Raw genomic sequence first — 15,642 nt, forward strand, 5'->3', positions numbered from 1 at the left:
CCGTGACAGTGTGGATTTCCTCTGGGACTTAATGGGGCGAGGGACCTGTTTCCATGCTGCTTCTCTCTAGGACTCTATTGTTTACTGCTCATCATAACATTCATAGCTTTTTGTGATTCTCACAAACAAAGAACTGACCAACCTTCTGTGTTACAGTTGTTTCTCTAATGCTTGCGTCTTACCAATACATTACAATTCAACATGCAATTTATAGCTTTCCCACTCAGGGAAACTCAGTAGTCTATCCTTTGAGATAAAATCAATTGCAAGACTGCTGCAAATTTTTCAGAGAATCAAGGAAGGCGTACAGCTTCAGAAAATTTGAGCCATCACATTTGGGAACAGAACTCTTGCCTTAATATTAAAAGCTGAAGATGAAATAAATTCAGTGCATGACCACAACACCAGCACCCACCACTGCTCCATTTTGCAGGTCTCAATGGCATTTGCACCATGAATTGCGTAAGTTAACAAAAAAATTGTGAACTATTATATCTATGTCATTTTTTATGAAGTCAATTGAAAAATCAATGAGAAAATAGCGGATTTATTTCTAAAATGATCAACCAATTATTTTTCAGCATGCAAATAAAAGTTTTTTTGCTCAGGAGCTCTGCAAGAACATGTACCTACTTCATATGCTTGGACTTGCAAATTTGTGCCATGTTCAAAATGATATCAGCTTAAATCTCATTTGATTGAAACAGTTCTTCTGAGCCAGAATTGTTACTAGAATCCATTGATGTGGCAAATTAGCAGTGAAAAGTGCTAACTTAAATAAAAATATCCAGTAAGGTGCCATTGTAAAAACCATTAGATGTCACATCTCCAGTTGTGCAGAAATATTCACAATCAGTTTTAAACAGGTGGTTTAAGGCTCATCCTAATAACAATGCTTTTAAAGATTTGACTGAAAGAAAGGTGCACGAGTCACAAATAATTAGTTAAGTGTTAAAGGGGAGCTTGTTTTGAGGTCATTGGTGAATATTGTCCCTTAACACTTAATGCAAAATCCAGGCCCACATAAAACAGCCACAACTCTGCATCCGCTTTATACGTCCATTCTGTAACATGAACTTCACTAGATTTTTGCATTACAGGTCCAAATATAAGGAACAAAAATTCAAAAATCTTTTGAAGGTATGGTAAATGTGCAGCTGATGAATCAAGATGCTCAATGGATACATTTAAAAAGTTAATTATAGTGTTTCCCTTCCATTTTGAAGACCAGTGAGAAGACACACCTTTGTCAGTGCTGCGACCCGTTGAGCAAGTTCAGCCTCCACCTCAGGCAAGGTCTCAGCCTTCCTCATTGTCTGTTGCAGCTTTTGCTCAGCCAGCTCCAGCAGTTCCTGGATATGTCGATTCTTCTCTTCACTCTTCATAAAAGGAAAGAGCATCATGTTGTAAATTGTGAGTGGTGCAGTAACATTCTTTCTGCTGAATGACGTTCTGACACGTCACATCTCTTCTACAATACTAGAGATAACACATCATATCTCACATTCTGTATGCAATCAAAATGAGCTGTGAAACAATTAATCATTTGTATCAGTCCGCTCTGAACTAACTGATTTTAATTTATAAAAGCTGCTCTATGTACTTAATACTACTCCACAATATAAAGATTTAGATTACCATACTTAAAATGTATACATGGAACTAAAATATTTACTTCAGAGTCACACAAGAGTCAAAGAGCACTGAAACAGGACCTTCTGCCCACTATCTGCACCCACCCTCAAGCACCTATTTAGACTAATAACATTTAGTCTAATTTTATTTCGACTAATCCCATTTTATTCACCCCACATTTCCAAAAACTCCCCTCCAGTTCCAACACTCACCTACCTACTAGGAACAATTCACATTGGAACCTGCACATCTCTGGAATATGGGAGGAAACTCACGCAGTCACAGGGAGAATGTGTAAACTCCACACAGACAGCATTGAAGGTTAGGATTGAATGCAGCTCACTGGAGCTGTGAGGCAGCAGCTGTACTATTAAATCCTTTATTCCTTATTTCTTTTCTCCCTTAGACTCCCTGCAATATTCATCTCTTCAGTGCACAGTGTGTGCCAAGAAAACTCATCTTCAGGAGGTTGTCAATATCAGTATTTAGTCATATGTATTGACCTGTTAGCACCTTGGCAAATTGACTTCGATATTTCTTTTGCCCTCCAGAGAAGCACCTTCCATCACCTTTGCTCCAAAATCAGAGTGAGCTCTTGATCCTTGGCATAAAAAATTATTACAAAGGTAAACTCTCGACATATGGCTTGTTAAACCAGCCTGGTCCACCTCCTTGAAGAAAAACACTATAACGCTGGAGGAACTCAGCAGGCCAGGCAGCATCCATGGAGAAAAGCAGGCAGTCAACATTGACCACCTGCTTTTCTCCACAGATGCTGCCTGGCCTGCTGAGTTCCTCCAGCATCATAGTGTTTTTCATCTAGATTCCAGCATCTGCAGTCCTTTGTTTCTCCGGTCCACCTCCTTCCTTCATATCTCACCATTTTTCTCAACATTTCAAGTTGTAAACAAAATTGACACTTCGTATAATAGCCCCTGAGGGAAACAATGGATTAGTGTTCTCACTGCATTCATCATAAGCACTCAGGCCTGGTCAGTACCGAAATGGAAAACCACTTGGGAACACCAGCTGCAATCAGCTCGCTGCCTAAGGAAATAAATGACCCAACCAGCAAACAGAATTCACGTCAACACTGCATAAGCTTAAAAACTGAACAGTCTACGTAATATAAACAGAATTTGAGTAAAAAATAAGTCAGCATTAAAAGAGTGGACTTGTGATATTCATAAACAATTAGCATCTATGCTTAAGCTGCACTTCATCACCATTAATAAAAGTTGCATTCATTTAAGCTAACTAATTCATCTATTACACATCGAGAAACAACAAACATTAAATCCTACAGTGCAACTCAATGTTGCTATGTTCTGCATTTTGTCTTTTAAGTTGGAATAAATGATGCTGATGGAGCCCTGAGCTGTGAAGCAAAGCACAACACATCATGTTTACTTTTTCAACTAACATTAGCATTCAGAGAAAAGCACATCCAGATGATTTTAAAAGTGCAGACCTATTTTGTCATATGCTTCATACTTGCTCATCATCTATTGTTGTAACCTTTAATGTTTGACCTTATGGTATAATAGCTACTAATTGCTATCTACATGCAGGATAACTAAAGGTTCATAGGTGTTTAAACCTTCTATGTATCAAACAACTTTTGATTTTTGTCTGAAGTTTAAGAAAATTGAAAGCAGTCTGGAAACAGAAGGTTGTCCGCTTTCCTGGAGATTGCAAATAGTGAGAGCATCAACAAAACAAGGCACAGCATTGGTTTCATTTTCAGAAAGAGCACAACAATGACTTGAATAAATAAGATGAGAGGGTTTCCTCATCCCCCACTAAATGCTAAGGACAACCACTGGAACTCAAACATAACTCCAAGCAAGCACAATCATATATCAATGCACTTCCTTACTTCACATCATATAAAAACGGACAATAATTCAGAAAATATTTTTGTCAATATTCAAAAGAAAATCAGCTGCATGATATGGTAACTGAATGATTTTGGGTGAATTAAAGTCATATCGTGGGTTGAATTCTGTGCAACTGACTCAACATTTCCAAGCTGGCTGTTCTATTCATCATACAGATTTAAGTAGAACAGTCCTGATATGCAGGATTTTATTTTAAATTAAAAGTGCTGCTGACTAGTCACCTTAGTGTCACAGAAGCTGAAGCCACTAATTTGCTGTGGTAGGCTATAGGTTCACACGGTGAATTACCATGCAGACAATTGGCAGTTATTAGGGAACAGACATGCATTTTCTCCCAGGGGATGGAATTAAGCCAACCCACTCCTGTGCACAGTCATCGATGAGGACTGTCAACCAACCACTCGCTCAGTATTTATCAGGATGTGGGTAAACAAGCAAGGCCAGCATTTATTACCCATCCTTAACTGCCTTTGAAAAAATGGTAGTGAACTGTCTTCTTGAACTGGTGAAGATAGTCTCATGATGAAGGAATGATGATATATTTCCAGGTTAGGATTGGGGAACCTGTGGTTGATGTTTTTCCTGTCCACTTGCTGTCCTTGAACTTTTTGGTGATAGTGGTCGCAAGTCTGGGACGTCATGTCAGAATAATCTACCTGAGCAATTGCAGTGCATCTTATAATGGTGGAGGGAATGAATATTTACAATACTTAATGGGATGCAAATCAGGTAAGCTGCTTTGTCCTGGATGGCGTCAGGCTTCTTGAGCGTTAGAACATAAAACAGTACAGCATGAGAACAGCCCCTTCTGCCCAGGATGTCTTGCCGAACTAATTAAATTAGTAATTAAACACCTAACTAAACTAATCCCTTCTGCCTACACAGTGTCCATATCCCATTCATGTGCCTATCTAAGAGCCTCTTAAACATCTCTGTTGTATTTGCCTCCACCCGGCAGCGCATTCTAGCGTCTCCGTGTTTTTGGAGCTGCACTCATCATACTCCTGGCTTGTGCCTAGCAGGTGGTGGAAAGGTGTCAGGTGTCAAGAGGTGAGTTGCTTGTTAACGGATACCAAGCTTCTGACCTGGTCTTGTAGCCACAGTGTACATTTGGCTGCCTTGCTTGAGTTTCTGATAAATAGTGACCCCAGGATGTGGATCATGCGGGAGCTGGCAAAAATATTGTAATTGATTGTTAAGAATAGGCAGTAAGACCTTCTCTGATTGAAGATGGAAAATGCCTGCCACAGTGTAAGAAACAGAATAGTGTACAGAAAACAGAGAAGGCAGTAAACAAAAATAAAAGACTGGTCTTGATACGCAATGATCTCCAACTTCTCATTGAGTACATGCAGAGTTCAATAGCACTTAACAATCCACTTTTATCTGTAAAGCTATCTTTGTTGATTCACTGAAGATGGTTAAAATGTCTATCGAAGTCAAAGTTGAATTTATAGTCATATGCACAAGTACATGTATATCAACAAGCTAAATAAATAGTTTACTCATCTGCATTAGCATATTTATCAACTGCAAACAGGTTACCTGGCGGTGCAAAGAATCCTTATTTGCAAGCTCATTTTCAAGTTTGTCATTAAGATCATGTACTGACGTGGACTCTCTTTGTGCAGCTAGATAACGCTTTTCAAGTGTTGTAATCCTCTCCTCCATGTCTTCCTTCTGTGCCATTGCCTAAAGCCAACAAAACAAGAGAGTTAAATGTAACAGTGGAATATAGAGTTCAACTCGAAGTAGCCTTTGCTTGGTTGGTGACATTCTTAGTGAGGAAGTTGTCATTTTAAGCCCCTTGATAAAGCTAGCACTTCAATGGATTACAGAAGGTACTTGAATGATCTGAACTGCTTTTCTGGTAGAGATAAGACTTTCTAAGGCACCATTTAAAGAAGAGCTTGAATGTTCCTCCTGAGCTAATGCTTAATCTTTAATCAGCATCCAGAGTACCGAAAGAGGTAGCCATGGAAATAGATGCATTGGTTGGTCATCTTCCAAAATTCTGTAGATTATGAAATGGTTCCTGTTGATTGGGGAGTGTCAAATGTAAACCCACTGTTTAGAAAAGCAAGGAGAGAGAAAACAGAGCATCACAAACCAGTTAGCTAAGTATCAGTGACAGGGAAGATACCTGAGTAGATAATAAAAAACGTGATAGCAAGACCCTTAGAAAATATCAATGGGATTAGACAAAGCCAAAATGGATCTATGAAAAGGAAATTATGTTTGATAAACACACCTGAAGATTTTTTAACGATGTAACTGATTTATTAGATAAGAGAGAACCAGTGGATATAGTTAATGGATTTTCATAAGGCCTTTGATAACATTTGACATGGGAGGTTAGTGTGCAAAACTGAAGCACATGGGAATGGAGGTAACATACAGGCATGGGTTGAAAATTAGTTGACAGACAGGAAACAGAGAGTAGAAATAAATGAAACTTTCCCAGGATGGCTAGTGTGATATGTGGTGTACTATGGGGATTAGTGCATGGGCCCCAGCTATTCATAGTATATATCAATGATTTGGAAGAAGCAACCAAATGCAGCATTTTTACATTTGCCAATGGCATGGAAGTGGGCACGGTTGTGAGGAGAATGCAAAGAGGCTTAAAGGCAACTTAGATAAGTTGAGTGAGTAGGCAAATAGCTGATGCAGTGTGTTGTGCACTTTGCTAGGCAAAATAGAAAAGCAGAGTATTATTTAAATGGTGATAGACTGGGAAATGTTGATGTACAAAGGGACCTGAATGTCCTTGCACACCACTCATTGAAAGCAAACATACACGTGCAGCCAGCAGTTAAAAAGGAAAATGGAATGTTAGTCTTCCTAGGTAAGAGGTTCTGAATACAGGAGCAAAGATGTCTCAGTATAATTATACAGGGACCCGACTTGGAGTATTATGTACAGTTTCGGTCTCCTTATCTAAGAAAGCATACAGTATACCTGTCATACGTGATGTAAAGATTCATCCCACTGATTCCTAGGATGATGGGACTGTTGTATGAGGAGAGATCTTATCAACCGGGCCTATATTCAGGTGAGTTGAGAGCACGAGAGGGGTCCAATTGGAAAGCACAAAATTCTAACATAGCTTGACAGGCAGAATATAAGGAGGATGTTTCTCTTGACTTGGTGGGTCTAGAACCAGGGTCAAAATCTCAAGATGCAAGTTAAGGACTCAGATGAAGAGAAATGTCTTCACTCCAAGGGTGGTGAGCCTATGGAGTTCTCTACATAGAAGAGATGGAGTTCTCTACATAGAAGAGACTGGTAGTCAATTCATTGAATATATTTAAGAAGGTCATAAATAGATTTCTAGACACAAAAGGCATCACTGGGTCGGGGGGGAGGGGGAATATAGCTAGAGGATCAGCGGTGATTGTACTGAATGATGGAGCAGGCTTGAAGCACCAAATGGCCTGGTCCTGCTTCGTTTTTCTTTGTTTCTATATTTCTAACACAGATTAACTGGTAATTTACCCTATTTCTCTCTGTGTGATTTTGCTACATGCTGGTCTGGATCAACAACTCTGAAAGCACATGAGTAAAAGAAAAGCCTACAAAGTCCTTGGAAATTTCCAATATCAGTTCCTTCGGTCAGACAAGAACTTTGACTTGATCAAAAATGTTCCCCAAAAGAACTGACTTGTTCAATTGATACCTTTTGTTACTTAAGCTCTGATGTGTGTTATTTTCATTTTGTGGTTAGCCTCAGAAAATTTAAGATAAATGTTCAAGCACAAAATACTAATATATTACACAATTAGTGAATTTGCACAATTCAATTCAAATCCAACAATCAGCTTGTTTTCATTTTTTGTTAAAGGGAGCTCATTGGTGTCTCATTGTACCAATGTCAGCTTTAGCCCTCGTATTTGAACGGTGGATGCAAGTTCAATCCAGACACTGGAGCGACAAGTTCATGTTTTGATCACATTGACATAGTTTGGAATATGATCAGAGCTGAAAAGCCAAGGTGCACAAAGCCATGGAAACATTTGAATACAAGGTATTCAAATGTTTCCATGAAGATAGGCATATTTCTGATAGATATGGAAAGACTGCAAATAGATTTGAAAAGAAAATTTCCACAATGGAGCATCCAGATGTTTACAAAAAAGCAACAGAATTTCTATTTGAAAAATTGCAAACCATTGTGCAACCTGTATAGATTTCAGATAAAAATATTTACTATTGTATATTGCAGGGATAAAGATAAGAATATTTGTAAATGATAGAATTTTAAATGATTACAATTTGGTCACATCTTACCTCCCTGATGTCTCTCTGGTACTTATTGTTCATCTCCTCAGATCTGATCAGATCCTTCCTGGCTGTATCCAGGTCTTCCTCCAGTTCTGCCACGCGTGCTGATAATGCAGACAGGCGGTCTTTCATCTGCGTCATTTCAAAGTTCTGTTTCTCCAGCAAATCCTGCATCTCCACAACCCGACTAACCTCATCATTGGGATCAATGGAACCATTTGAAAGTCTCTGCAAGGTTAACGGCAAAACAGCAGGCATTACAGTCACAATGTTCCACATGTATTCATAATAGGGAATCTGTCATGATTAGAAGTTACCACTTTGAAAATTAAAGTGAAATATAAACTATTAAAACAGCTTCATTTTAGAAAATGCTTACAGTAATCTGCTCAGGCATATTTAAATGGTCCTTATTGAGATGGGTTCCAATATAAGTGTGGATTCAAGTTGATCTGTACTGCTGGATGCAAATTACTGCTATAAAAGGGCTAATAAATTGTAACATTCATAACATGTAAATGTCCCACATAATTCTGCACTAATCAAGCACCTCAATTCCAAGAGCTGATGGGGTAAATAATAGATGTCAATGCCACTGCATACAGTGCAATCAGAAGTCTGTATAATTTTATTCAAAAGCATAATGTATAAATATAATTTGCAACTAATGACCTGTCCTCTTCTGTAATAGAACTCAATTAGTCAATTTGGAAGAAATTAATATGGAGAAACACAAGAATATATGTGAAATTATTTTTTGATAAATATAAATGTCAAGCATCTTAACAGGACACTCATGGTAAATGCTTCTGGGTACTGTGTGACACTGTCATATTTTGAGGCAATTTTCAATTCATCTACTCGACATGGCTGGTGATAGACAAAGTTACTGAAGCATTTGTGCCCGTCATGCAAAAGGCCAGCAAAGCAATTTTGCTCCTTCTGCCCATTAGGGATGTTTTTCAGTCAGTACAGATGAAAGGTACATTGTCATTGAAACAGAAAACATCTCAGCTTACTGGCAAAGGCCAACAGTAGTTGTTCAGAGCAATGATCTGGTCTAAACATCCTAACCAGGAAAGGTACTATATATGCTATCAAAGCCACTAATGTAAATGGACAACCCTGTTCTGTATTACAAGTAGAATAGATTCAGGACAGTAATAAATCATTATTAAACCATTTTAGGTTAATGGCTTTATTAGTCCAGGCACTGCTCAGGATAGGGTTGTTCTCTGATCCAATCTCTTGGCTGCCTAACTGGTGATTTCATAATAATGCTTCTGAGCAATTTCTCAACGTAGTTGCAGCTGAAGAATTAATAATAAGCATTCCATACACAGTTATAAAATGTTGCTAATCGGTCAACCCTGAAGAAGAACCAAAGCTCTCAGTGCGGAAAAATCGAGGAAAACTGTTACAGGGGAATCGAGTGTTCTGATGAGCTGCGACCAACCCTGGTTTCAGGTTTCAAATGCCTGAGAAGTTACCTTTGAAACTTGAAGAGTCCAAGGATCTAAATCTACTGATGGAACACGGATCAACTTAAAATAGGAGTGAGTGAGAAATTAATATAATACAATAACCACAATTTTAGATGAAAACCAATATATTTTCTTAATTAATTATATTAGTGTAATCAAACACTTTCACAAGGACTGCTTATTAACCTTTAAGCATTTATGAAAATCAGCAGCTAAAGATGTACAAGTCCAAAATGAAATAATAACCAATTTGCCACCTACATAGCCCTCATGTGGAGACACATGAGAAAGAATTAATGAAGTTACTTTGCATTTAATGTCAAAATTATACTATGAGTAATTATGTCTTCTTCAAATATAATTTGATCTATATATGAGAGGCAGTTGCAGATCAATAACAGTCTAATAGAAATTAACTAAGAAATAAAATTAGGATGAGGTGCTAATTAGAGTCAACTTCAAAGAAAGAAATTTAAAATCAGACTATTTAGAACCACTCATAGTTCAAACAACAGGTTAATTCTAACTCTTGGGGCTATACAATTAGTCTATAAATAGATGATTTCAGATTTCCAGCATCCGCAGTATTTTGCTTCAATACATAAATAGATCTCTGAATGACAAAAGGTGAGCATGATGCATGCAATAGGTTTGTATAGAGTTGATGTTAAATTAAGATAAAAACATACAATTCTAGCTTTGTGTTGGCAAATTACTGTGAAGACATTTTTGTAAGTTTCTTTTCACATTCCATAAAAATCTATTTTAGCCAGCTGATGTGCATGAATTTTCCATTTATAGTGAAATCAACATGAAGTATAAGAAATAGAATCAGCATTGCTTTCCCTAGCTTTTCTCTGCATTTTTATTACTTCAGTTGAGAGGGAAATGAACAGAGTCAAAATGAACATTAAAAGTTGCAAATTTTATTAAGGAGAACTGATAAGGTAGAAATGAAGTAATATGCATTTCTATAGTACATTACCTTATTTCACCAGATATGCAAAGGGTTTTTATTGAATCAATTATTTTTAAAGTGTGGTCACTTAGCATGGGAAAGATGGCAGACATTTTGTATGCAGTGTGGAGATAAATCATCAGTTATTGGCAGTTTGGGCAGAGGGAAGAATTTTGACCAGAAGTCCAGTTCTCCTTTGAATTGTGCCATGGCATCACTGAAGTGGATGAAGTCAAGGGCTGGCTTACTGTCTCATTCATACAGCTACAGCTCCAACAAATTCTGTGTTCAAGTCTGAAATGGGGTTTGAGTTCAAAACTGTGGGCTGAAAACTGGAGGCAAGGGTATATTGTCTGTGTTTCCCTAAAATTTCATCAACTGAACCCACCTATAAATGATATTGTCAAAAGTCATATAAATGCTGTTAATACTGATAAATGACCATTTTTAGGGATGGGCTGTAGCTTATTTTGCCCATCAAGGCCAAAAACATTAGTGCTGGGGAATGAATATTCTTCAAATTAATGACACCCCCTGTCATTAGCTTAACTAGTTTGGCACAACATGGTGGGCTGAAGGGCCTATTCCTGTGCTGTACTGCTCTATGTTCCACGTCAATAAATTCTCTCAAATCAGGCACCACACAATGAACTGCAATGTAAGACTTTCTCACTGACATTTCTGCATTAGAACTTTGACCAAATATTAATGTGAAAACCAGGCAAACATTTTACATCAATCAAGGTTGATTTTGTTACATTTGGTATTCAAAGATATTTTATCTAGGTATCTTTATGATAGCAGAAAAAGGAGACATTCACTCCATCCTTCAAATGGTATCCAAATTCAGCTTCAGAAGGTCAGTGTCAACCTAACCAAGCTAGATTCCAGAAACCCATATTACCCTTCGTTCTTAAAGCATCCTTCAATGGACATTTACATTTGATGCCAGCTGTGCATCAAGCTATGGAGGGAGTGAAGAGAAGGTTCACAGACTGATTTCTGGGTGGCACAGTTATTAGAACTACTGCCTCACAGCTCCAGCAATCAAAATTAGGAACAGGAGTAGGCCATTTGGCCCTGCAGGTCTGATGGTGCTGTCCATGAGGAGTTTGCTCTTTCTCCCTGTGATTATGTGGGTTTCCTCCAGGTGCTCCCATTTCCTCCCACTAGCCAAAGACATGGGATTAGTGTAAATGGGTGCTAGATGTTCAGCGAAGATTCAGTCAGCTTGAGGGCCTGTTTCCATGATGTTTGACTCTATGACCAATGTATGGAGATACCTTGACAAATGGGCTTAAATTCACAAGAGTTTGGAAGAATGAGAAGGTATTTCATTGAAACTTATAAAATCCTGATGGGATAAGATGCAGGAAAGATATTCCCAATAGTGGAGAAATTCAGAAGCAGCCGATGAATAAATAGTAAGCAACTTAAGACCAAGATAAGGAGAAATTTCTTCACTTACAGAGAAGTGAGCCTGTGAAATTCACTACCACAGAATACAGTTAAGGCCCAATATATTGAAGAAGGAGTTAGTTATAGGACTAATGCTAAAGGGATCAAAGGACATATGGAGAAAGCAGGGATAAGGTACCGAATTTAGATGATCAGACATGATCTTATTGGAGACACATAAGACTCTTGATGCTGGAATCTGGAGCAAAAAACAATCTGCTAGAGGAACTCAGCGGGTCGAGCAGCATCTGTGGAGGCAGATGGATAGTTGTTATTCAGGACTGTCACATTGAATGACGGAGGAGGCTCGCAGGCCAAATGGCCTACTCCTGTTCCTAAATTTGATGTTCTGTGAAGACTGACTTGGTGCATTTGGATCCCAAAGTCCATTTGGTTAGGCAAAATCTTGATGGCCTGGTCCCAACATCCAGAATCACAATCCATGGATGCTCCATGCCTATACCTAGCCAGTCTGTCTTGTGGACCAAAGCAACCTGGGCTTCAACCTCGATAACTACAGGGTCTCTGCTAATAGTGTGGAAGATTCACCCCCAAAATGGCCCTGAGAGCTTTGACAGCTGGCAAAGACAACTAAAAATACATAAATAATTAAAAAGGGAACTTCTCATTTTCCTCCAAATCTGAAGTTCAATACACCTCATCCAATGTACAGGGTCTTAGGTTCTGCACCCAGTTAGAGAAGGCACAGGATCCAAAAGTTGATTCCGCTGCACAATACTGCAGATTCTTAGCAAAGACTGGGTTCTGCCAAACCGAACATGTCAGAAAGTCTGGGACTTGCACACTTGACTATGCATGCAGGCACACACTACTGATTAAAGGCTAAATGCTGGTGATTTTGTTCGGAATAAAGTTCCAGCCTGGCCAACCTCTCCCTATAACTCAGGCCCTCGAGTCCTGGCAACATTCTCCTAAATCTTCTTTGGACTCTTTCCAGCTTAATGACGCCTTTTGACATCTTAAACTCACAATGATGTGGAGGGAAGCCATTTGAACTGTCGAGTTCATGTTAGCTCCTGGGGAGCCAGTCCTATTGGTTGCATCCCCCTCTCCTTCTCTGTGCCCCTTTTGTTATAAGTCTATGATGTAATTTTTTTTCCTCTTGTACAAGTGGAGCTATTATCCCAAGTCTCTCCTCATAATTATATTTTCCTATCTGATGAACATATATTGAAGAGGTCTATGATCTATTTTTAATAACAGAGTGTTTGATCTGCATAGAATGCTGCAAATGTCTACCAACCACTGTTCTATGATGAGAACCCTGACAGGTTGGCAGAAGCAATTTCACAATAAATTTTAGTTTGTCACTTCATCAGGATTTGAAAATGAATAAGGTGCTATGAATTAATTTAAAAGCAGAACAAATTCACCAGAGTGGAGAAGGAAAGGAAAAAAAAATCCAATCATGGAAAAGCATACTAAAGGAAATCAAATAGAACGAGCTGTGTGTGAAACTTTGTGAAAGCATGGCTAAATCTGTAGGAAGAACAGAAAGGATTTTCAATGCTCTAGCTGTTTCTACAACTTGAACTTGCTGTCTGGTTTGCTTTATTGTTAACATCATTGAATACATCACAAGAAAGTTTGTAATCCCCTGACTGCCTCCATAGTGCAACTGACCAGAAGTGCTCCAAGCACTGCGGGAGAATTTACTCACTGAGGCAGCATTGGGCTGTGGTAGAATTGACAAAATGCACATTGGCAGCTGCTCTTCTGTGTTAAAAAACATTTGAACACATCAAAAATTAACCTCATTATTCCTGTGAAGTCAGCACAGAGGTTTCCAGATTCCATGGGTTTTAGTGGGTGGTAAACCAGCCTATATGTAAGTGGAAATATGGTAAAAATCCATCAATATTTGTATATCTATACAATTATATCAATATACAGTCCCCCATATCTGAAAAATGGATGCTGGTAGTTGCAAAGGAATAAAGCAGTGAAATTGTGAAACCATGTAAACCATATAAAATGGCTAAATACATATTTGGATGGTGCAGAAAATTAATATGAAGAACTAAATAAAAATTAATGCAGAAGAGGGAATACAGAGGAGAAAATCAAAGAGGCAAAATTTATAAATATTTGCTTATAATGTAGCATTTTGCTTCGGGTATTTTAATAGCTTAATATTAATTGGATGAATGTAGTTCAAGTCACTTTAAGCCCAAATATTATTGTTAATTTCAATGTGAAAGAGTATAAAACTTAACAAAAAAATTAGTTCCTTGAACCATTCAGCATTTGAAAGAATAAAGATTTTAAAATATTTAATGAACATCATTTCAGCATCTCACTGCATATTAGTAGCCTTTAGAGGCTCTGGAAACACCAATACATTGATAACCACAATAGCAGCATGTATTCTTTACCCATGGAGGAACAACATGTAAATTTTCAGTGTAATTGGTTAATAATTTCATTTCAAATGTGTGAAATGGAGTGAATTAAAATCACTGGCTATTGAGTTTTATCAGGTGGAATCTTCACAGAGTGAAGGCCATCCTTAGAATATTCTGACATTTGTTAACAACAGTCACTCTTGATTTTAGCCTTGCAACACTAAAGGATAAGTACACAAGATTATGTGAAAATGTTTTATAAGGAATTACAAGAGAAAATGATCAAATATACCACATATTTATCACAAAAAATTAGTTTAATATCTGTGGGAATTAAATAAAATAAACTTTTATTTGTAACAATTCTGCCTATCCGAACCCTTCTTTTCATTACATCTAATAACTGATGTAATTTCAAAGTATTTTATTATTGACTTCAAACAGTGTTCTTTTCTATCATATATTTCTATTCAGCACTTCTTTTGCTCTTCCTGACCTATTGCATAAGAAGAGCTCCATGGATCTCATAAAACAGCAGCTTTCAAATATTGAAATTGTTAGTGCTGTCTTGGGAAATTAAGAAATAAACTACACCAGTCCATTTTTCTTGTCATAATAAGATGTAACTGACAGTGTTAAACTTCATTTCCCACCTACGCTGTCTAAGGAGACATATGGTTCAGTTCTGTTCTATTGTGGCTGGTTTGGTACGTTATTGCATTATGTACCACTTAAAAATAGCTCCATGAACACATAAGGTAATTTTAATGAGCCATCTGGTATTTTTTTCTGGTGTTATTTGACCTACCGATTTATTTTGTGTATGAACAACTAAACAAATGTCCAAGAGTTTCTAGTATACAAGGGCAGGGAAGAATACATTGCTGCAAAAGGAATTACCAAGAATCCCTTTCGCTTTATCTTTTCATTGAGACCTGTTTCAACTCCCATCAAAATAAGAGATTTTGAAGCATCCCTAAACCAGGAGGATAAGACAAAGTATTTTGATCTGCTTCCTCAATCTCCATGTTATTGAACTATAAGACAAATAAAGGAAGGAAGTCATGAATTGGGGATTATTTGGAAAGTGATACTAATGCTTTTCCCATTACAACCTCTCCATATATTCACCAATTAAAGTAAAATGACTATGATATTCATTGCTACTTTCCAGGTCCTTCTATAAACTAACATTTTACTTTAAGCCTAAAATGTTTTATTCTGCATATTACCACATTATTTATGGCTAAATTGATTACTACTAATAAAATCATTGAAACTGAACAGTGCTGATATGTCCATAGAAACAGTGAGATGGCTTCCATAGAACCCAAAGTTGGGAGTTCTTAACATTGATAATTAAGTTTCATGGGTTCATTCAGAATCAGAATCAGAATCAGAATCAGGTTTATTATCACTGTCCATTTTTAAATTAGTTTCTCTTGGGACTTGCTTTTAAATGATTGATGCAATTCATTGCATGGCAAACTAATTACAAATTAACCTGAACATGCCTGTGATACTTGGCATAGTTTTACAACCACTTGGAGAAACAA

General features: G+C 37.6%; 1 protein-coding gene across 14 annotated transcripts in view; it reads right to left on the reverse strand.

Moving 5' to 3' along the window:
* The window catches only part of ppfia4 (PTPRF interacting protein alpha 4), a 450,605-nt gene that overhangs the window by 61,425 nt on the left and 373,538 nt on the right, over positions 1-15,642 (reverse strand). For all 14 annotated transcript variants that reach the window (XM_052034523.1, XM_052034517.1, XM_052034525.1 and 11 more), the window contains exons 6-8: positions 7,827-8,048; positions 5,082-5,228; positions 1,245-1,379 (exon numbers count right to left, since the gene is read on the reverse strand). In XM_052034523.1, the coding sequence (XP_051890483.1) occupies positions 1,245-1,379; positions 5,082-5,228; positions 7,827-8,048 (504 nt within the window). The remainder of the gene's footprint in view (positions 1-1,244; positions 1,380-5,081; positions 5,229-7,826; positions 8,049-15,642) is intronic.

This window comes from Pristis pectinata, chromosome 20, assembly GCF_009764475.1.
Source record: "Pristis pectinata isolate sPriPec2 chromosome 20, sPriPec2.1.pri, whole genome shotgun sequence".
NCBI classification, from domain to species: Eukaryota; Metazoa; Chordata; class Chondrichthyes; order Rhinopristiformes; family Pristidae; genus Pristis; species Pristis pectinata.